We start from the raw sequence: 23,121 nt of genomic DNA, 5'->3' as shown, positions 1-23,121 counted from the left end.
TTCCTGTCTCTTTCCCTAGATCGTAGTAAATGAACATTGGAAGGGCAAGCAGCATGGCCTCTCTGGCCTCACTTTCCAGTTTACTGTTTAGACATCCAGCGTAGGAGGGACACAGTGCCAGGGTCCCTGCAGAGCTCCCAAGTTGGGGTGGGAGTTCTAAAAACCAAATCTGGCCTTCAGGGGGGTTATGAAGCTCTAGTTGCCAAGGTAGAAAGGTGGCATTTTTATATTTAGCAGTTTATAAACCAAACATTTGGCACGGAAATAAGGCGTCTATTTTCCTGCCCCTTAGCAAGTGTTAAGGGTCGACCTGTGTCACATTGGGTACAGTTAGCTTTTGGGTTTTTATTCTTCTCAGTTAAACTTCGGTTTTATCTAATTTTGTTCCTAATTTCTCACACGGTAGGTGTTTAGTAAACATTCTGCAGATGGAACATCTTCTCTACTTTAAGGAGAATTTTGAAGAGTAACTTGGGCCAATAGAAAGAATTAAATTTTTCACTTAACCCATTATGTCTGCAGGCCCTTTGAACGGACGATTACCATGCATAAGGATAGTACCGGACATGTTGGGTTTATCTTTAAAAATGGAAAGATAACATCCATAGTGAAAGACAGTTCTGCAGCCAGAAATGGTCTTCTCACAGAGCACAACATCTGTGAAGTCAACGGGCAGAATGTCATTGGGCTGAAGGTGAGAACAGAACTTGGGTCTCGTGCTACCTTTCCCATTTGTTTCAGTGGCATTTGCATGTAGACTTACAAAATAAATAGGAACTTGGGGAGATGTGGGAACTAGGACTCTGGCTGTGCTCTCAGGCCAAAGGAATTACCTGGACTATTCTCTGGAATTGTCGTTCCTATAGCAGAGGGCTTGACTACTATGATCTCTGCAGTCCCTTGAACTAGAATTCTGTGGAGATGTGGGCATTGAGGATTTTGAGGACATTCTGAATGAGTGATTACTCAGCTTTTTCCAACCCAGGAATGGTAGGAAGTGAGTAATGGTTTCTGTTTAGATTAGTACCACATTTTCCCCCTCCACAGATTCCTAAATAAGGCTATGTTAGGGTCGAAAGGTTTTCATTAAGACCTGCTCGTTTCATGAACTTGGTTAAGAACGCACTGTTAACTGAGAGGACACGGGAAGTCTTGTACCTGAAGAAAATTATTTCATCTTAAGTAATGAAAAAGATGATTCTTTGGCTACAATACTTAGTTTACTTAGCAGTTTTGTTACCACCTATAAAATTGCCATTCTATAGAATTAAACTCGGTGAAACTAGAAAAAATACCAAATATCAAGGGTCAGATTTTAGAATCATTAGCAAAACGTATGTGGACATACATATTTACCAAGAATAACATAATTTCATACTTCTTAAATAAAGCCTTAGAATTAATTTTCATTGCGTGTTTTTAACAGGACTCTCAAATTGCAGACATACTGTCAACATCTGAGTCTGTAGTTACTATTACGATCATGCCTGCTTTTATCTTTGAACATATTATCAAACGGTAAGTAGACCGTACTTGAACTTGGTGCTTACGGTCCTGTGAGGTAAAAGAAAGTCCTTGTGCCTATGAATTCCTCCATCTGTGGTTCTTTTACCTAAGGGATGACGTGTTGATCTTGAAATTTGAAGTTAATTATTTAAATCAGGGGAATTGGTAAGGATGACCACTCACAACTTCCCAAGTATTGAAAAAAATTCACCATCTGCTTCTGAAATTTTGACCTTTTCTGGTAGAAAAGAGGGACGTGAGCAGAAGTGGGCAGGCTTTCACCTCAGCTTCAGTAAAATGGACTAGAGTTGCACTCTGCCCGCAGTTCCTCTGCTCAGTAGAAATCTACTCGTGGGGGTTCACGATGGGAGAATTCCTGCCTGTGGGATGTTAGGAGTAACAGTGCCTATTCTGAAAACATCTCAGGAGGCAGGTCAGGCGTGTGGTGCCACCATGGTTCTCAGGAAGGGAGGCTGGAAAACTGACTTGGGGGAAGAGAAGAGGGACAGCTAGTGTTACCTTCCCTAGAACCTTTGAAATCCTGGCTTTTGTCAGCTGTTTTTACCAAGCCAACTTGGATCCTTTTTTCAGATTCTGTCTTGCCTGTAGAGATAGGATTTAAAAGAGTAAAAACATTATACCTTAGGAAAGTTTGTGTTTATGGATAGAAGGAAAAGGAAGCTGGAGTCGAGACTAGTCAGAGTTCTCTTAAACCAGCGATAGGGTCTCCCTTCCCCTTTCCCTCCCAGTTCATAGCAGTGTTGTCATATTCCTTGTTTTAGTCACCGGTATTAATATTCAAGCACTTGTATCTGATCCAACTTTTCCCAGCCTTTCACAATGGGTATTTTGTGAAGTAGATTACCTGGGACTGTTAGAACTCATGATGAAAAAGACCTTCCCTCTCCCCACAATTCCACTTGATCCCAAGTGCTAAGCTTGAGTGCGAGTTTTCTTGGATCAGCATAATAGCTTTTTTGAACCAAGAAACCCAAACCTCAGTATTTAATAAACTCTCTCGTAGGATGGCCCCAAGCATTATGAAAAGCCTGATGGATCACACCATTCCTGAAGTTTAAACGTCATGGCACAATGGAAACTTCACTGAACTTCTCCAGTTTACTTCTTGGGCAACTTAACTTTATATTATGCACATGAAGCTTTCTAGGAGCCAGAGAGCATATGCTGCATGAAGACCTTTCTATCTTACATTATGGCTGGGAATCTTAACTGTTTTGATCGGATATCTCCTCCCACTTCAAGATCGTTGTAGCCTTATCCTGGTTTTACAGATGTGAAACTTTGGACAGATTTACTGATTTTCATAGAGTAGTTTCTCTACTGGAAACCCGATGCTTTTACAAGCCATTATGATTAGAATGACTGATACAGGCTTAGCTCTGTGTTAGAAGGAATCACCTTTATCCTGTATATCAAGTAGTGCCGCTCACGTTACTTTAGTTCTGTGGTATAATTGCCTTTTTAATGTGTTGCCATAGTACGTGTAGAATGATTGCTTTTGATGGTTTTTTAGTTCTGCGTGCGTGCGTGAGTCAAACACCAATTAACAACACTGGTTTCATTCCGTGTAAGCATTATACAGTGTAGGTTGCAAAAGACTGTGTTGATCATCATTAAATTGTAACTACCTTTACTCTATATGCTTGAACTGTCGCCTTAACTGTGGTAAGCATCTAGAATAAAAGCCAAAATAGAACTATTGCTGCCTTTCTAAAACCCAGAATGCAGTTCTGTATTAAACTGAAATGTACACTAGCCCAGAACGGTTAATGGTACATACTGAGCTACCGCATAGCTGCTTAGTTGCATTGGAGATTTTCTAGTCGTCGTGTAATGGAAATTTCTTTCTTCAAAAGTTACTGACCTTCCTTCCTAGAAATGAATCAGTATGTATTAACTGTAAAAATTCTTATACCAAATAGGATAAACTTTGACTCTCTTTTTTCATTTGTAGATTAAGTGGAATAGTATCTAATTTTGTCATTTACTCTAACATTATGTAACCTAGCTACTTCGGGATGGCCTTAGGATGTCTTCCAGGTAATTTGTTCCATTTCCTGACCCCTCCCTACAAACCAAGTGGCATATGACACATTACCCTCATTTTTTTGTTTTTTGTTTTGGTTTATGCCTATTCCATTTTAATTAAATATGTATAAATAAAGTTAACTTTTAGCCTATTTATTGCATCATTTGGAAACTGTCCATGGATTTCACCAAACTTGCGCATGACTTAGAAGACAGGCCCGTGGGGTTGTCTCCCGGAGCAGCTGACGTCCACGGGCCCTGAGAAGAGCCCTCTGTGCTGAGAGAGGAGGAGGAGCGTCTGTCAGGAGAAGTGCTTCCGCCTCCGAACCCCAGAGGGCCGGCGTGCACATCCAGGCAGAGAAACAGGAGGCCACTGAGGCTCCTTGCAAACCTGAGACTGAGTCATGTTTAATGACACTTGTTACCCTGGTCAAGTTCTCCCCCCCCCATGTGATACGGCCTATAAGACCTAACAATGTTTTTAAAGATCATAGAAGAGTTTTAACATAAAGGCATATCAGTACTGTTTAACATCTTACCTTGAGATTTAGAAAAGCAAACCAAACATTTCCCCGTTTACTTTACCTTGTTTTGTTCTCTGGATTTGGACTATCTGAAGACAGTTCCAAAAATATAAGAAGGACATTCTCATCACTAAGTATGGTTTTCTAGAAGGACCAATACTTGAAGTTCGTAAAGGGCACTAGCCTTGGTAATAAATCACTTAAGAAAATGAAAACAGCTTTCATTACAGAAAAATATTTTTAATGTAGAAAAGATGAGCATTTAATAGCTATAATGAAATAAACTGTCATGTACACAGTAAACTTACTGTTACAAGAATTGCTGATCCTTCCCCAGGTTCTTAGAATCTGAGAACAGTAGGTTATACAAAGTAAACCACTCCATGAAAACACATATCCAAGGACCCAATGGGCAGCAATTTCGTAGGTAAGGAAGACAAAACAGCGTGACTCAGAAGTAGCAGAGAATACTGCACGTTTTCTTGGAAAATTCTGAGCTGCTCAGCATTTTTTGGAAGTTGTCCCAACTCCGTTTTGTATCTCTTAGCTACTTTTCTTTGCCACTCAAACCTGCTGTCTGACCGGGACGAACACCTGCCTTACAGATGTAATGTTTTCTCCCTACCACCACCACGTTTTGTCCGCCTTAGAGGATGGCGACCAATGGCTTTCAACGAAGTCACCATGATTTTGGAAGTTTAAAACCACAAATACCCCGTGTGGTAAAACTTCGAATACCATCATTGCACATTCACCAGTTGATTTCAAAGTTTGGTTTAAAAATACATTAAATAGAGTTCGACTTAACATTCAAGAGAGGAAAAGGCACTTAATACTGCAATTTCCAGAACATAATTTGTCTGTCTTCCCCTCCTGTGATGATACTGCTACACTGTTCATTCATCCATATACATGTCACAGCACCTAAGGGAAAGAGACCGTGTGGTTAGGTGGCAAGTTGACCAGGGGGCCCCGAGATCCGCTGTTAAGTACTCTCATCCTATAATCGGTGTGTCAATGAAAAATAACTGCTTGGCACAAGGAACGTGTGAGGAATGAGAAACCGCTCACGTGTAAAGCTGAAATAACGGAGGATTAGGGGTAACACCAGAATGCAAGTATATACACCTACGATAACAGGAGGCAGACGAGAGGAAGAGGTAAGGAATTGGTGTAAGGCTGCGAAGTCCATTTACTGGACAGAGTCAAAGGTTATTTAAAGCCGGTAAACTGAGAATGACCTCCACAGGTCACTTTAGAACGTGAAGAAATAACAATGTCACCAAAGGAAAAAGGGAAGAGGATGTCGGGGGGGAAGTTCCTGGTCACAGTGGAAAAGTAGATACTTATAACCTTAGAAACTAGAAGAATTAAAGACCATAGATCTTCGAGATGAGGAGGCAACCGTGCAAATAGAAGCACATACAGTGAGTCTCCAGGGGATACTGGGTGGGAATAAAAGGGCAGAATACTTCATACACGTACAACACATCCATCATCTCAACAGCGAGTGCACCCACACCCAGGACGCAAACTGGAAGAAAGTCCTCAAAGGAGAACAGGGAGGAAGGGGGTCAGTGGTGGGAGGAAGATCGTTTTTACTGAAATTAATTACTTTTGTGCTGTTTTGGGGTTTTTAAAAAACTTTGTGCATGTACTTAAAAAAGTTGCAACTTTTACTATGGTTTTTAATTCTCCAAGTGGGAGTTAATGCAAAAACTTCTTTTTTGGAGTCAGTCAACATAAATCTCAGTCCCGAAGGGTCACTTGGCCAATGAAGATGCTCGTGGGGAACGTTTACGACGTGGAGGGCAGTGGGGTGTTTTCTGCCTGGGAAAGGTAGGTTTCCTGATGGGAAAAGCAGGTTGGAGTTCAGCCTTTTAGGAAGAAAGGTCAAGTCAACTGCATAACCGCTTACCTGTGTGGCCCTGTATTCTCTCACTGAGCTTTCCTCCGAGGAGGTCCCAAACAAGCAGTTCACCAGACTGACTTCCAGACAAAACAGAATTTCCATCCCAGATGAAGCACCTGCAACAATGATTTAGAAATAGTCATTTGGTCATTTATCATGAAGGAAGGGCCCTATCCACGCTGGCCAAAGCAAGCCCAAATGTCACGATCATGAGCTTGTCCGTAAACGTCTTCGCCCTCTAGTAACGCGAGCAAGAGAGCGTACCTCTGGGGCTCGTCTGAAGTCATAGAGGAGATGAGCATTCCCGTCTGCACATCTATGACGTTTAGACAGCCATCTGCACCTGTGCTGAGGACGTGGCGACTGTCTGTAACGCGAGAGACCATTACAGCTTCAGAAGTGTGTTCTAGATCGTTCTGATGTTTCATCTCTGGCATAGTGTTCGCTTGCATTTTCCCTGAGCTACCTGTACTTAACCAAGGACTCTCCTCTCCTGGAAATGTTTGTTTCTACGACACTGGGCCGATGACCCTTTGGGGTGAGTCCACCCGTGCACTATAAATCAGTTCCTCTGGTGAGCTGGCGGATTAAGAGCAGTGTCCGCCGTAGCTCTCCTGGAGGTACAAATGGCCCAAGTAGCCCGTATTCTGCCACGAAGCAGCCTTGGATACAGGCGAAACTACTTCTATCGGCAGCCTGTTTTTCTTTTTACATTCTTATGATTTCAAGATAATAATTCTGATTCCCCCAGTATCCTCTGTATTAAAAAGGATAAAACTACCTGGGCTAAAAGCAGCATCACGTATGGTCCCCGAATGGCACGGGATCTGGTGCAGTATGGTGGCCGTGGTGAGGTCCCAGATACTCACTGTGCCTTCTCTGGTGCCCGAGACCAACATCGTACCTGCGGCGTTTAGGCTAATTGTATCTACCTGAGGAAGGAAACACATAACGTCGTAATCCATTTAGAATTAACGGTCATCGTGGTTTCCCTAGGCTGACTCGACTATGTGCACGTGATGAAGGTTAAGCTCTAACGGACAGTGTACTGATGTGGCTAATGCAGACGTGTTTCAACATCGCCTACGCAGTTACTGAAAAATGAAATTCTTCATATGCTAGTGAACAAAATGAAATATTGCCAACGTAAATGGAATGCAGTTTTAAAAGAGCCTAAAATTGGGGTGCCCGGGTGGCTCAGTCGGTCCAGTGGCCGACTTCGGCTCAGGTCATGATCTCGTGGTTCGAGAGTTCGAGCCCCTTGTCGGGCTCTGTGCTGACAGCTCAGGGCCTGGAGCCTGCTTCGGAATCTGTGACTCCCTCTCTCTCTGTCCCTTTCCCACTCACTCTCTGTCTCAAAAAGTGTTAAAAGAAATTCTTTTTAATAGCCCCAAATCGACAGTTTGTGAATAACTGAATAACTGAATAATCTGTGAATTACAAATTGTAACGAGGTACCAAACTGAGGCACAGGTGATCCATGTTATTTGAGGGATTTCGGAGAAATGGGGATCTCTCGGGTTATATTTGCATGCGTGCCTGGAATCACATACTCGAAATATTTCTGAACCTTAGCTCGTCTGTTGGCCACGCAAATCAGGTTTCAGGTCACCATCTCAGAGAAAAGACGGTACCGTGAGCTCCAGTGGGAGGAGCAGCTGTGTGACCCACTGGTTGTGGAACGAGTGAGGGGAACCAAGTGTGAGCTCTGGTTCTGCCCCAGGTCACGTGCGCCCGGGCCACCCAACACCAGGTTTACGTTCTTGGCTGTTGGAGGGTGTCACGCTAGATAGTCCCTTCTACTAATGTGCTGGAAAACATGAGAGACGATGGGGCATACTTTCTTGCCCCACATAGTTCGAGGGGATCTAAATAGTCATGGTCATGCTCAGAAATTGGATAGGACAGTAGCTGATTCTCAGAGAAACAGCCAATTGGAGAAAAAAAGGCAAAGCAGACTTGGAAACCCAGAGTCGAGTCAAAGAAAAGAACGGAGAGCCCGTGCTCTCCTCCCACAAGCGAAATAAAATGAAGCCAAAAAATGAAAACACAGGTTAAGACCAAGAACAGCCCACCCTCCCTCGGGCTCAGGCGTGTCGTTGCTGGTACTCACACTGACGTCGTGTTCCAGCTCGGCCAGCATGTCAAACCGGTGTCTTTTGGGGCATGTCGTTTCTGCAGGAACCCCGGACCACACCTAGGGTAGAACGTATCACGGGAGGGATTTGCAAACATTCAGAGCGAAAGCATTTCTAACACATCCAAGAAAAGTGCCCTTGACCAACCAACTCCCATTTAACCTATTTGCCAACAAAACACAGCTGTGACTAAGTGCTTCTGGCTCCCTCCCTGCACTGCCCACGCTTGTGTTCCTGCCACAGGTGCTTGCCCGGTGTCGACTGCACCTGTGTCTGTTTCTGTCCTTTGCACCTGCTGTCGTCGCCGTGGTCTTCGTGTGAACTACGGAAACCTGACTGCAGAAGCGCTGTGGCATCCAGTGATGTTTCGAGAAGACCCAAAAAGGCAAGTCACCGGAAAGAATTGCCAAAATGCGGCGCGGGCAAGAAAATTTCTCTATAAGAATGGGGGGAAATCCTGAAAAACTCCAGAAGGAATTCTAATAGTTTTAGGTTCCTGCTTGCTTTTTACATAAATGCAAATTGGAAACCGAGGATGCTGAACGCTGGTGTGGTCTCTGCAAGACAGTTGGGCAGGATTCCAAAGCGAAGGCCAAGGATGCCCCACATTGACAGAATGCTGAAGGTGTGTGCGTTTGTATGTTCTAACTTTAAGTCGAATGCATTCTCTTTTCATGATTCCCCACTTCAGCTTGATGTTTTTTGATTAACTGCTAGTTCAAACTGTGAGATAAGAGGACTCCTACTGCATACAGTTGGCCCTTGAACAATGCAGGGGTTAGGGCTCTGACCACCCCGCGCGCCCCCCCCCCCCCAACGCCATGCACTTGAAAATCTACTTATAACTTTGACTCTCCCCAAACTTAACTACTGTACTGATTGCCTACTGTTGACCGGAAGTCTTACTGACAACATAAACAGCTGACTAACCTAGTCTGCATCTTATATGTATTACAGACTGTAATCTTACAATAAGCTACAGAACATAAAATGGTAAGAAATCATAAAATAGATTTACAGTAGTGTATGAATTTACCAACAAAAATCCACGTATAAGTGGACCTGAGCAGTTCAAACCTGTGTGATTCAGGGGTCCAACTGTTCCACCTCATTTAACGCCCTGGTTGAGCGCACAGTACAAAAGTCATGAAGACTTCCTATTAAGAGGTGCACACATTAAACAAACACAGGCAGGGGCGCCTGGGTGGCTCAGTCCATCCAGCTTCCGACTTTGGCACAGGTCATGATCTCACAGTTCGTGAGTTCGAGCCCCGCGTTGGGCTCTCTGCTAGCAGTGCAGAGCCCTCTTTGGATCCTCAGTCTCCCCTCTCTCTACCCGTCCCCTGCTCATGCTTGCTCTCTCTCTCCCTCAAACGTAAATATTAAAAAACAAAAAAAACAAAAAAAAACCAGGCATTAACATTCAGGATCTTTATGTGTCACTTATACACTTTGTGAAAAATAGTGAAGTGACTGAACACATGAACAGACAGCAGAATGGTTTATAATACTTGTATTATCCTAACATTTTAAGCTAGAAATTCTATGCAGACCTTCACTGTGGAGTCCCACGATGCGGAATACAGCCGGTTGTCATGCCAACAGATCTTACTAACGGCATCGTCGTGTCCCATTAACGTGTCCTGGCGTCTTCCAAACGCTATAGAATAAAAATAGCTAACAGACAAGATAATGAGAACTATTAAAAAGCATTCCAGCTTAATTTTAAGACCCTTAAACACATATTCAAGGAATATATCGTTTTAGTCCTCTACTTAGACCCACTAGAATTACAAATTTACTTGTTCTCCTGTTACCAGGCCAAAATACTCAAAATCTGAATTTAAAGCTAGAAATCTCCAGGTCTGGCTCATCTGTGTTTTCACCTCCATTTAACACACAGAGGAAAACAGAGTCCAGTTGGAGAACTTATTAGATTCAAATGCGGAGTCAAAGCCTTCAGCACTACCCTTCTGTAGTATGTGACAATAGCGCAGTGTCTCCCCAGCGGAAGACCTGGCCCTTCCTGCCTTTCGTCCGCAAAGACAGCGGGGCCACTTGAGGGATTACACGAGCAGCCCGCGCAGATACATACACATTGTTGTCCCATGAAGAACTGATGACCGTGGCGTCTCCTGGCAAAAGCAAACAAGATGATAAAGCCTGAAATACAAATGGTTTGACATTAATGGTTTACGATAATCAGCAGATCCCGAACATGGTGAAACTATCTTGGGAGCCCTCCCCTGCCAAATTAATGCTCACGTTCTGCTTATTTTGGCCTTCCTCATATTCAGGGAGTTTTTTTTTTTTTTCAACCGGCCAATTCCAGAGGCTTAGTTTCCTCCCAAACGTAAGAAAGGAGGTCAAAGTGTGTGCAGTGCGCACGGGTCTAGCCTGAGGATTTTCAGGGGCTCTGGATGGCTCTCGTGGCCCTGGGCTAGAGAAACTCCTAACACAGGTGAATCGTGGGGTGGGCAGAGGTGGGGGCTTTATTTATCCTCAAGAATCCTCTCTGGATCATACACTTCCCATGTGTAGGGAGGACTTCAAAAATTCTTTAGGGAATTTCAAAACCTTTCGGATGGTTTACATGAATAATAAAGTGTGTCTTTTTCGGAAGAACTGGTTTTCTAGTATTAGGTGTCCTATCAACTCAGAAACACAAGTTATTTATAAACTACAGTAACAGTTCCAGAAAAGCACAGATTAAGTAGAGAATTCTACTGAGTAGTACTTCAAGTTTTCTAGGCTACAAATGAAAACACGGTATTATGAGAAAGAGGTACCCTGAAAAAAGTTGAAATTGAACTTAGAACTAATCTAACTCAGGCATTCTGTGCACACCTACACAGGAATAAACCCAACTGTCTGGGGGAGAAATGAAATGCCATTATACGTGTGTTGAAAACAAATTGCTACGTGAATTTCCATGGTGACGCTGACTTAAAAGTAAAATGAACTCACCATATTTGAAAATGATATACTTCTTTGTAGCATTTTGGATTCCTTAGAAAACATCTTCAGGGTGGAGTCTAATTTAATAACGAGAAGGCAGACATGTGAGAAAGATTTCCTGACCCTTACAGAGGACAAAGAACAGCCAGAGGCCAGCAGGCAGTGGCACACTCTTACAGAGAGCTGGGTGGCAGGTGGGGGGCTGATCTGCGGCCCATCTGGGCAACAGCACAGGCGACCTGTAACCCCTGGACGAGGAAATTAACATACCAGTAGGGGCCCGGCACACTGCTGACATTTCAGCATGACTGAACACACAGCTGGCCCAGTCACTGACAAGAGTTAAAAGTTAAAGAGAAGTAAAACAGCAATTTTGAATTAATGAAAACAAAAATCTTGCCAATATCTGGTTTTTTTTTTCTTTTTAAACAGCCCAGTTAGAGTGTGATACCCTTGAATTAGCATTTATGGAAGAACCACTCGACTTTCTAAAGGATAATAAAGTAGGGATTATAATGTCCTTGCCTAACAAACAAAGGTGTAGCAAAACAATTTCTTTAAAAACCAAGATTCACAAAACTTACAATGAGCTCCAAACGCCCCATATTCGAAACATGTAACAACTCATTTCCTAATCTGTAAACATATAACGAGATAAATAAAAGGCCCGAATGAGTTTTAGGCAATTTCTTCTGTACAGTAAAAGGTAACCTCTCAACCTAATTTTTGCAACATCAACACACACGAGCCCTGAGACTTCGTAAAACTGAGAATTCTCCAGGATTAGCTTGGAAACAAAGCCAGAAGAGTGAGCACATGACCTGAACTTCACCCTGTGGGGCATAATTACTTCTGAGACTTTCCAATGGTGCTTCTGATTCTAAAGAATGCCCCTCCTATTGAGCATTTTTGAGTATTCACCCCAGGGTCTACGAAAGCTCACTAATTTGGGGCATCCTATAGAAAGCCATAAGCCAGCCTGGGGGATAAGGATGCTGTTCTCAAAACCAAAGGTTCCCTGCGTGTGCTGGGGGTGATCCTGTCAAAGGCGGCTATAAGAGCCAGGCTCACAGGTGATGGGTCCCCGCCGAATGCTCACATCACTAAACGCATCTACCACGGGAGGAAGAAAGGTCACTTTGGGGTGGTGATCTCGATATGTATAAATCAGTAATACAAGTTTTATCAACAGAAGAAAGAAACCAGAAAAAAACCAATGCTTCTCACTTAAAAGAAACCTCTTTCTCCTTTATTTGTCAAATTAGCAAAGAAGCGACACAATGCTTAATAAAAGCCTCAGAGTTGCAAAGCCTTGACACTCCTAAGACTCAGGGTTTTACAAGGTCATACAAGTACAATGGACTAAAGGATTTAACAAACCATGTCAGACAAATCTGGCTAAGAACACAGGCTCTGATTGAAGCATTTTGTCTTGTGTTATAATGCTGGCACATTCAGCGGGCAGGATCCTGGCAAAACACGGATGGCTTCCTTCTACCGGAGCAACACCTCCATGACCCCAACAGGGCCCGGTGCGTGTCCTGCATGTTCACTCCCTTTGGTCTACAGTACGATCACTTTATGTTTTTAAATTTATTTTTATTCTATTTTAGAGTGAGCGCATGAGTAGGGGAGAGGGACAGAGGAAGAGAGAGAGAGAGAGAGAGAGAGAGAGAGAGAGAGAGAGAGAGAGACTATTAAGTAGGCTCCATGCTCAGTGTGGAGGCCAACTTGGGGCTCCAGCCCACGACCCCGGGGTCATGACCTGAACCAAAATCAAGAGGCGGACACTCAACCGACTGGGCCACCCGCGCGCCCCTACGGTAGAATCGTTTTTTATACTTTGTGGAAAATTCTGTTTCATGAAACCTGAGACTGTACTGGGAAGGGAAAGGAACGACGTGCTACAGACAGTAAACCACAACCGCAGAACCAGAGCGTAGCAACTCTCGTTTATCTGGAGGTGTCTGGTTAGCACCATTGCTGACCTCCAGCGACAGAAAATAGGATTTCCTCTGAAAAACGCTAAAGAAGAAGTACCCTCAAAAAACAGCCAGCTACTAACTCTGTCAGAGCAAGTTGTAAAACACAAGCAGGACAGTGGAGACATAATTTGATAACGCATAAGAACATTAACAGTGTATGAACTGGGTTTCCAGCTGAAATCGACATCAAACACCCTGAAATACATACCAGGGGCAAGAACGAAAACCTTAGCAGCGGCAAATGCGCCCCTTCACGCTCCGCGCCCTGGGACGCCCTCTGCTGGACACTGCGGCACCCCGCCCGGCCCCCGGGCTCAGGACCTCAGCCAGCCCCGAGGCAGAAAGGGCCCCACCGAGCAAGCAGATGGGAAACCAGCGCTTTCTGTCCCTTAAGTTTCGGGAAACCTTGTCAGCAACAGAAAGGCACTTGCGTGATTGTTTCTGGCAAACTACGAGGAAGCTGCGTGCTGAACGCCACAGCTGCTCAAAATTCACGTTTTGGGGAGGCAGCACACTCAAGTACAAGCCCCTGACCGAGAGTTAACAGACTTCCGCAGCTTGGACGCTTCGCGCTTCCGGGCGAACCACCTTTCGGGCAGGAGACCTACCTTGCGACGTGGTGAAGACGGACGAGCCGTTGCCAGACACTGCGATTCCAGTAACCGCCCTGTGTAAAAACAGACTTTGATAAATCACCATCGACCGTGTGCCAGACGCGAGTCTCTTCCGAGTCTCTGATTTCATGTCACCAAGCTCCTGGGATTCCCCTCGTCACATCTGTCTGCTGGATCCGTCCCACCCGTGACACCCGCCGCTGCCAGACCATCGCCGGGGAGCCTCTCATTTCGTCTGGACGATGCCCGTGGCTAGAAATCATCCCCACTCCCGGCTTCCCTGGCTGCCACATTCCAAGTCGCACACCGTCCTGACAGCTGGGAAAGTGGGATGCTTCTCCTTCCGTCCACTCTCCTGGACCATCTCGAACATTACCGAACCCCTCTCTTCTTCACGCTCGCTCGCTCGCTTCGTGGCGGAGTCGAGTTTACCTAGCATCTGTTCACCGATGACACCCTTGTCTGGTTCCGCCATTTCCTCCTAAAGGACCCTTTGCGTATTCACTGCCTTGGATGATAAGGCCCCTTTCTGTGCATCACGTGGAGAAGTTGAGACAAGGGAAAGCCTCTGTTGTAATGAGGAAGGCAGGACGCTTTCTTTTCAGGAGGCTGTGCTCTGATAGGAAGCCACTGGTCTCAAGTAAGTGGCACATTCAGTTCCACCCATGACCAGTGGTGTATGTGGCATCAGCCTGTGGGAGGGGACGTCTGTGTGCACGGGACAGGACAACGGGCCTCACCCCTGAGCTGGCGTTTTCTTATCTGTGACAGGATGGCTGAGGGGACGTCAGTGCTTCTCAAGCCTTTCCGGCACAGTGCGTGAATGACCTGACGGCAGAAGTCTGAACGCCCGAAACCCCTCTGGGTCTGACAGCAGGCCCGTATTTTTTGAAAGGATGGGTGTTATTTTGAAAACTCCTATCGAATTTAGCACTTTAATCTCTTTCTCTCTCTCAATACACACATTTGTTGTAATTTTTTTTACAAAGACACATTCTCTCCTACAATATCAGTAAAATTCAACATCCAGGGAGGATACACTGTGCTTCTGCCATGGCTCCGCACCATCAAAGCCGAGAGGGGTCGTGCGCCCCAGCGTGAGAGGCACAAATCTACCTGCTGACTGCAGACCCCATCCTGTGCTCTAGAAAGACCGGGGCATGGGATGCTGACATAAATTCATTTTGTGCCAAACTCTGTTTCCCTTGCCACACTGACCTCAGATGGCTGATCACTACAGACATTTTGGGGGATAAAAACCGATCAAGACAGCACTGAAAGAGAATTTCCACCCCCTTGACTCCACGTAAAACCTGGGGCCCCAAGCCAAGACCCCGACCTCTGCCATGATGGCACAGAGACACTCTTACTCTTTGTGGATTTTATATCGCTCGTGTAACTGCAGTTTGGTGATGTTATTCCAGGCCAGTGTTTTGCTTTCTTCGGTCAGGTCCTCAAAAGACTCTTCACCTGGAGAGACTACATTGAATTGTTGCTAAGTGAGTCAACTCAATTACTAACGTGCAACCCAGGCAACAAATACCAGAATCACCATATTTTCTATTAAAATCAAACGACCAAGGAAACAAAATGCCCCACTGAAATAGAACTGCTTTGAAATGTACCTGCTAGGCAGCTCCATGTTGGTCAAGGGAAAATGATAAAATGTATAATCTAAGTAAGATAAAAAATCCTGTGGGGAAAGACTAAAAAGTACCTATGTGGTAACTGAAGTCATTTTAGACTCTTATCAGCGTCTGCAAAGTTTTCACTCGCCCCTAGCTTAGGAACCTCAGGAAACACAGACTGAGTAACTACTTCCTTGTCAGTAATCTTGCAAAAACCCGTTTCCGAAAAATGCTGCGGTGTCCTTTTGGTTTTGAGGGGGAGAAAGAGCAGTGATACGATCAGAGCTACAAGTGCCCCCGGACGGGACCAGCGAGGCCATCCCTCCTGTTTTATGAGCGGCTGGCACAATTACCCTTTCAAATCATCACAAGACAGTGGTATGAGCCTGCTGACTAAACGGGGCACAGGTTTAAGAGGCATCACAAGACAGTCCTATGGTCTCTATGACTTAACCCCGCGGGACATGACCTCTCAGAGAACTCCCAACCAGCCCTGGCTCAAGGGCCCCTGCGAGCCACGCCTCCACGCAGGAGGGAGCACTCAGCTGTTTGTGCACAAGCCCGAAGCTGTGTGTGTGCCCGGAACAGACGCACAAGCGCAGAGGAGGAGAAATCATGTGACTGTGCTCCCCATGTTCCACGTCCTGTCAGACTCCTTCTGGGAGCCAGTGGGTTTGAGGCTGTCCTACGTGCCATGTACAACATGGATAACGGGATAAAGGGGAGTATTCTTTCCTCCTTTTCCAAACACTAGATGTGAGAACAGGCAGGGTCGAGTTCAGTTTGAGCACGTAGCACATGCCTGGCACACAAGAGAGACTCTGGAAATGTCTGTCAAATGACTGAATAAGGAAAAAGAATTCAGTAAAGAAAATAAAGCACCTGGAACTCAAGACCTGTGTGTGGGGAAGGAGGAGGAGAACTCGGGCTGGAGGAAGTCATTTCTGGGACAGAGCCGGGAGGAGCCGGGTGAAGCGGCAGGTCCAGGACGCGTCCACGCGGACGTGTGAGCGGCTAAGGACCGAACGGCAGCATGGAAAACCACAGAGAAGAAAGAGAAGCAGAATGCTAACAGAGTACTGCCAAGTCTCATGTGACGTAACACTACCAGAAAATAAAAGTAACCTGGTTTTCTCTGAAGTCAGTAGTCAAACACAAAACAGCGACAAAACCAGGCTTGTTGGAGTCGTTTCTCAGCTGAACTGCAGTAAGATGGCCAAACACACCCACCTCCAGGGAACGCGACGGCTCCCGCTTCAGCTACGCTTCAGAATCTTCCGGAACATCTTCAGAAAAGAGCAACACAAGGTGCTCACGTTTATTCCCTTTACAAAACGTACCTGGAGAATCCACTAGGGGAGCATTATGACCGCAGGTCTGGGAGAAACTTTTACACTTTGGGGTGATCCGTCGAGGATGGGGCGTCACAAAGAGCTGTTTTGGCGTCTGCCCAAATTCCAAGATTTGGGTTAGCATGGCCACTTTCTCATCAGGGTCCTCGATGCTTTAGGACAGAACACAAATAATGCAGTGAACCTCGAGGTTCCAGTTAGTTTCTTGAAAGCACAAACGTCAAAAGATGCGGGTCAACACGAGAGGTTAACCCTCACATAGCTGCTGTTGAGCAACAGCTATGTGCCGGGACTGCTGAAGCCTCATTACAGGTTGTTCGATCATTTTCTGAGGCTCCAGAATGTACCTAGTGGTGAATGCAAGATACTATTCATTGTGAAATTTCCGTACCTTAGTATCATTCACAGAGCTGCAGCAATCATTTAAAGAAGTACTTGTTTTTTTATTTTAGAGACAGAGTGCAAGTGGGGGAGAAGGGGAAGGGGGGGTAAGAGAGAAAGAGAGATTGAGAACCTTAAGCAGGCTCCATGCTGAGCACAGAGCCCAACACGGGGCTTCCTTCCACGATCCTGGGATCATGACCTGAGCCGAAATCAAGTCAGGCGCTCAATCGACTGAGCCACCCGGGTGCCCCGATAAAGAGGTATTTTGTAACTTAAGTAGAAACTCCTTACAGACATACAAATACCTGTTCAAGTCTACACCTCCTTCGTAGGTCAGCGGATGAAATACTGAAAAAGGAGATGAAAAACACTATTGAAAGAGGTCCTGTTTAGATAATATACACGCTGTACAGAGTTCTGTTTTTTCTTTTAAACTCAACAGCTTTAAATTTTTATTCAAAGAAATTGACGGTCGCTTTGCAAAAATGACTAATAATATCCAACGGCAATAAATATCAATTTGGGCTATTACCTCTCACAGAGCAGAAATCTCATCGGCAGCTCAGACAGTCTGTTATCTCCGGGTGTTTCCCCACCAGCACTTCAGGCCCCCACCCCCACCCCCCACCCCCCGCCCCGGGGCAGCACAAATCACCCCGCACTGCCCCAAACTTTCAGCTCAGGAAACCTGGAGGCGGTAAGAACCAGGCTGAGGAGGAGGTGAATTCTGCTCTGTCTTACTGCTCAAAAACAAGACACTCTGGGCCCTTCATGGGAACGGAGGGTGCTCTCCTAGTCTATCCTGACTGAGTTTTACTTGAGATTATTGGGTGGGATGGAGAGTACATGCTAAAACTGGAAGGCTGTGGAAAACACTTCTCGGGATCATGGTAAAGTTGATGTTCTTAAGGCAAAAGTCCTTCCCCCTCTGTGGCTCAGTCTCTGATCCCAGAGGCGGGTGTCAGATGCTTCTGCTGCACCAATGCCTCAGTTTTTCTTTCTTCCTCTTCTTTTTTTATTTTATTTTTTATTTTGGGTTTGCTTTCGCTTTTATCAAAGGCTACAGGAACTTTCCGAGACTATCACGTACCATTATGGGCCCCAACAGCATCGGTGCCTTTTTGCTTGTAGCCAAATATTAGATCGATCCACTCATGAAGGTGTTCGGACACGTAACCGCTTTCCAACGCCTCTTTGCTCTTCTGGAGAAAGTCCTCGGGACCTATTAGATTAGACTTGATCAAAACATCAGTCTTCATTTGTTTTCTCCCATTTCTTGTCTGCCCGTATGCAGATAAAGCTTCTAGGAGAGGCAAGAGGTACATATTTCTTAATGAGGTTTCCCCCCCCCCCCCGCCCCCATCACATAAAATATAAATTTTGGTGGGAAGCGGGGGGTGGCAAAAGTCACGTTCACAACATTTAGGTCTTTCAAATACATATCAGTGTTTTTGCCTCTTAGACTCACAGACCATTTCTGATTTGGAATAGGACTGCTATTGCCTCATTTACATAGAAAATTACACCATCATTTAAAACCACCCAGGCAACTATACATACTAACACTAAAATGGCACTGCCGGGTGAGGAACTGTTTAATTCAGTACTTGCATGGTGGTACTCACTCCGTGCCCAGGGCGGAAGTTCAACGTCATCCACCATCTGCCCTCCCTGTCTCTTGCCCAGATCCAACTTCAGACTATTAACTAAAAAGCTGACATCATCGCCATAGAATTCTGGAATCAACTGAAAGTGTCAGGGGAAGAAAAAGAAAAAAAAAAAAAAGGAAAGGAAGAGCAACGAATATTTTTTCAAGCAGTTGGAAACCACAAGCCCAGTGAATCATTAGCTTTAATAACCACTTACCTCTTTAAAGTCTGTGGCACCATCCAAACAGTTTTTCCAAGTTTCTGCAATACTAAATACAAAAAAAAAAAAAAAAAAAAAAAAATCAACTGATCTGAACGCTCAGGTGAGTGAAACAGCAACCGCATCGGGGTCTATGCAGCTAGGTGTTGGTCTACACTTTACCTGCAGTGACTCACTTCTCTAACTCACAATTCTCAACGTTTGTATGAGGATCCCCTTTTACAGAAGAGACACCTCCCTGAGCTCATGCAGAGAGGGACACGGGGGGAAGGACACAGACCCAGATGGGGTGTCTCCGAGTCCTTGCCGGGAGCCTCCGCACACACAGCGGCCGGTGCTTAGACACGGAAAACCTAGCACAGCCGTTGTAATAGCTCATTTCAAAAAGGAATTATAAATAAACAAGCGTACAGTTTAAAAAATGATCAGAGAGGCACAGATGAAAAGATGAACAATGAATATTATCTAAGCATGGTGGGAGGCCAAGTGAACTTAATTTTCTTCTTCATATTTTCTGATTTTTTTGCAAGGAACTATTACCTTTACAATAAAAAAGTTAAATGCTCAAAGGGAATTATAGTCAATAGTATTATTTAGAATAACAAAATGTCAGAAATTGTCTAGATGTCCAACAATAGAAAAACTGCTAAAATACTTAAATTATGGCACACATCAGGATATGATATGGGAATTTAAAAAAATCACTGTTTTGAAGAACATGTAATAATATGGAAATATGGAAAACTTCAATATCTAATACGAGGCTGCAACAGGCAGGACAAAAGCTGTATTTAAAAGAAGTTCTTGGGGTGCCTGGGTGGCTCAGTCGGTTAAGCGTCCGACTTCGGCTCAGGTCATGATCTCGCGGTCCGTGAGTTCAAGCCCCGCGTCGGGCTCTATGCTGACAGCTCAGAGCCTGGAGACTGTCTCAGATTCTGTGTCTCCCTCTCTCTGACCCTCCCCCATTCATGCTCTCTGTCTCAAAAATAAATAAACGTTAAAAAAAATTTTTTTTAAATAAAAAAATAAATAAAAGAAGTTCTTACAGTTACATACACACACACACACACACACACACACACACACACACACACACACACACACGTGCACCCACGACTAGAAAAAGCCTGAATGGAAAAGATATACCAATCAGTGATTCTTTACATCTCTTGACATTTTAGTATCCAGTTTTTGGAAGCAAACACATTGCATGTTTGTAACTAGAGGGTTTAAAACACGGTAAGGGAAGCATTAGGCCAAACCTGTTGAACATTCTGTCTGCATTATCAAACCTTCCGTTCTGCAGGCACAGCATGTACTCTGGTGCTAGGGGGGAGATCAGAGTAAAGTGAGACCACCGAGTCACCGAAGACGCCACGTGAAATAGCACTGCATTTGGGAGCAAGGGTAAAGAACCTTACCGATCCTAACAAGGTAAAACAGCACGTAGCCCGGAGAAGAGTAGTGACTGCCGTACATGAACTTTGGCTCTGGCATTTCCTGGTAGCGGCTCTACAACACACGGAAGATCCTGCTGAGTGCTGGCCATGAAAGTAACAACTGACCCAAGTAGTAAAAGCCTCAGCTCGTGGCATGGATACATTATATCCCCTAATTTCTCTCTTGAATAGGAATAGAAGGAAGGGAAAAAAAAAGGAATAGAAAATAAAACTGCACACACACACAGTGTTCCTGTGATAAGTATTTTGCTTTTCTTGGCTCAGTGGGAACAATGCTGGGCTGGATTGAATAGAATGGATTTTATGCATCTCTTGAGCAATTTACCAGAGCACCTTCATGAAAATAAATCAGTCAACTAGTGATCAGTAAACTCCTACTTCCTGAATTGTAGGCCAAAGATGCAAATGGCGGGTGAGCAGCGAAACCCACGGGGGAAGGCAGCGGGCAGAGAGGATAGTAAGAAGAAATATGACGTAGATCCTCTGGTCACTCGGCATAGTCCTCATCTAAGTCTTGGAGAAATGAGTTTCCGTTACTATAGACACAGAGGCCATGGCTCGTGGAGTTGTTTAGAAGCCGGGTATCCCCGAACCCACATACCAGAAGTCTTTCCAGCCGTTCCTTGTTTAGAGCCCCTACTGGCCTGCTGAGATCCCGGAACGTTCCCGGATTGGACAAATCTGTAAAAATAAATACATTTTTAAAAATGAATTATTTTGGGGTGCCTGGGTGGCTCAGTCAGTTAAGCGTCCGACTTCAGCTCAGGTCATGATCTCACAGCCTATGAGTTCGAGCCCCGCATCAAGCTCTGTGCTGACCGTTCAGAGCCTGGAGCGTGTTTCGGATTCTGTGTCTCCCTCTCTCTCTGACCCTCCCCCATTCATGCTCTGTCTCTCTCTGTCTCAAAAATAAATAAATGTTAAAAAAATTAAAAAAAAAAAAGAATTATTTAAAATAAAGCAAACAAGCTTATACTTAAGAACCTCACTTCCCACACAACAGATACACATGCACACATTTATTTCCACAAAGTTTTTGAAAAACTTGAGACAGACCCATTAGAATTCTAGTGTTTCTGATAGTTACTTATGCAGCTGTAACGGTTGCAGCCTGAGCTTTAAGTTAGCAACAGTCACTCAAGAGTAGCATCTCTAGAGGCGCCTGGGTGGCTCAGTCGGTTAAGTGTCCGACTTCAGCTCAGGTCATTCTCTCCCGGTTCATGAGTTTGAGTCCCATATTGGACTCTGTGCTGACAGCTGGAGCCTGGAGCCTGCTTAGGTTTCCCCTGCCTCTCCCCCCTGCCCCTCCCCCATGTGCGCCAACGAATGTGACTCTCTTTCTCAATAAACATTAAAAAAAAAAAAGTAGCATCTCTAATTAAAAATAACCTCCATAATTATTTTTTTTTTTAAAAAAAAACTACAAACTAAAAAAAAAAAAAAAAACAAACACCTATATTCCAAGGAAAACAACAAAAATAAACACATTTTAAAAGCTAGTATTCTACAAGATTTATGGTTTAAGTTTGAATTATAGTCAACCTTATTTTTCTTATTTTTCTATTATAGCACAATTTGAGAATTGGGGACTGAATATTAGCAGAGAAATAAATTCTCATTCTTAGAAAATCTGTTATTTCCTTCAAGTGTGAGGGTTCAATCAGTCAACTGTCAGAAAGAATTTACTGCCCACAGTACGTTATTTAGAAATACTAGAAAATAAAATTATAATAGAATCACATTTTTGTTAGAAGTAATTTGAGAGATAAATACACAAAGTTAAAATGGTTGCCACTCATTTATGTAATTATTGATGGTTTTTATTTCCTTCTTTAAATATCTCAGTACTTTCTACATGTTCTGGAATGAATAATTATTACTTTTGGCAATCTCATTTTTGAGCGTGAATTTTAAAAGTCTATGACAACCTGGAACAAATTTTCAAAGTGAAAAACGTATTTCTAACGTGGTAATCAGAGGTAATGCTGGTAACTGGCTTCAAATCGTCTGCCTACTTTCTGGGCAGGTCTTTCCGGAAGTATGGCGGGGTGAGGGGGGGAGGGCGGGGCTTTTGTGAGGACTAAAAAAAATTGAGATAGTGGAGAAAACACCTATGAAACCCATATATAATTTATGGAACACTTATCCAGTGTCTCAGAATGGACATTAGCAACCTTCACTAAAAAAAAAAAAAAAAAAAAAAAAAAAAAAAAAAATAAAGATGAGTGCTAACGTGCTTACATATCACAACACGATTCTCAGTGAGAATTCATTCTTCCCTCTACAAACTCGGCGCGGCGGCAATTACCCAGTTCTGCGCTGCAGTAATCGTTTATTATCCACGGAAACACCGGGTACTGAGAGAGGTCGTTGCAGCTGCGGTCGGCCAGGTTGTTGAGGTGCAGGAGGTACTGGTAGTTGGAGAGGTGCCCGCGCTGCCACTGCAGGGTGTAGCTTTCGGCCGTGCGCTCCGCGACGTGGTGCTCTGAGGAGGACGGGGCCCGCGGTCACCACCGAGCTGGGCGAGCGCTGGCTACGTGCTACTGAGCGTGTAAAAGCTAGGTGCTTTCAACGGAGGCCCTTCAACGCGTTTTTGAAAAATACATTTGAAGAAAACGAGGGGCGCCCGGGGGGCTCCGTCGGTTGGGCGTCCGACCTCGGCTCTGGTCATGATCTCACGGTTCACGGGTTCGAGCCCCGCGTCGGGCTCTGTGCGGACAGCTCAGAGCCTGGAGCCTGTTT

General features: G+C 44.6%; 2 protein-coding genes across 5 annotated transcripts in view; one reads left to right on the top strand and one right to left on the bottom strand.

The window, feature by feature from the left end:
- SDCBP (syndecan binding protein) overlaps positions 1 to 3,707 on the top strand; it is a 34,218-nt gene extending 30,511 nt beyond the window's left edge. For all 3 annotated transcript variants that reach the window (XM_040487740.1, XM_040487738.1, XM_040487739.1), the window contains exons 7-9: positions 523 to 694; positions 1,427 to 1,518; positions 2,531 to 3,707. In XM_040487740.1, the coding sequence (XP_040343674.1) occupies positions 523 to 694; positions 1,427 to 1,518; positions 2,531 to 2,585 (319 nt within the window). In that variant the 3' untranslated portion in view covers positions 2,586 to 3,707. The remainder of the gene's footprint in view (positions 1 to 522; positions 695 to 1,426; positions 1,519 to 2,530) is intronic.
- A 591-nt stretch (positions 3,708 to 4,298) lies between these two features.
- NSMAF (neutral sphingomyelinase activation associated factor) overlaps positions 4,299 to 23,121 on the bottom strand; it is a 62,378-nt gene continuing 43,555 nt past the window's right edge. For both annotated transcript variants that reach the window (XM_040487737.1, XM_040487736.1), the window contains exons 13-31: positions 22,688 to 22,864; positions 20,981 to 21,060; positions 20,341 to 20,431; positions 20,182 to 20,245; positions 18,917 to 18,968; positions 18,676 to 18,796; positions 18,141 to 18,272; positions 17,356 to 17,398; positions 16,655 to 16,818; positions 15,057 to 15,165; positions 13,681 to 13,739; positions 11,097 to 11,164; positions 10,225 to 10,292; positions 9,683 to 9,806; positions 8,105 to 8,188; positions 6,773 to 6,923; positions 6,256 to 6,358; positions 5,998 to 6,107; positions 4,299 to 5,003 (exon numbers count right to left, since the gene is read on the bottom strand). In XM_040487737.1, the coding sequence (XP_040343671.1) occupies positions 4,909 to 5,003; positions 5,998 to 6,107; positions 6,256 to 6,358; positions 6,773 to 6,923; positions 8,105 to 8,188; positions 9,683 to 9,806; positions 10,225 to 10,292; positions 11,097 to 11,164; positions 13,681 to 13,739; positions 15,057 to 15,165; positions 16,655 to 16,818; positions 17,356 to 17,398; positions 18,141 to 18,272; positions 18,676 to 18,796; positions 18,917 to 18,968; positions 20,182 to 20,245; positions 20,341 to 20,431; positions 20,981 to 21,060; positions 22,688 to 22,864 (1,895 nt within the window). In that variant the 3' untranslated portion in view covers positions 4,299 to 4,908. The remainder of the gene's footprint in view (positions 5,004 to 5,997; positions 6,108 to 6,255; positions 6,359 to 6,772; positions 6,924 to 8,104; positions 8,189 to 9,682; positions 9,807 to 10,224; positions 10,293 to 11,096; positions 11,165 to 13,680; positions 13,740 to 15,056; positions 15,166 to 16,654; positions 16,819 to 17,355; positions 17,399 to 18,140; positions 18,273 to 18,675; positions 18,797 to 18,916; positions 18,969 to 20,181; positions 20,246 to 20,340; positions 20,432 to 20,980; positions 21,061 to 22,687; positions 22,865 to 23,121) is intronic.

Source organism: Herpailurus yagouaroundi, unplaced genomic scaffold (genome assembly GCF_014898765.1).
Source record: "Herpailurus yagouaroundi ecotype Mexico unplaced genomic scaffold, PumYag 165, whole genome shotgun sequence".
Lineage (NCBI taxonomy): Eukaryota > Metazoa > Chordata > Mammalia > Carnivora > Felidae > Herpailurus > Herpailurus yagouaroundi.
This window is presented reverse-complemented; position numbering and strand designations above follow the sequence as displayed.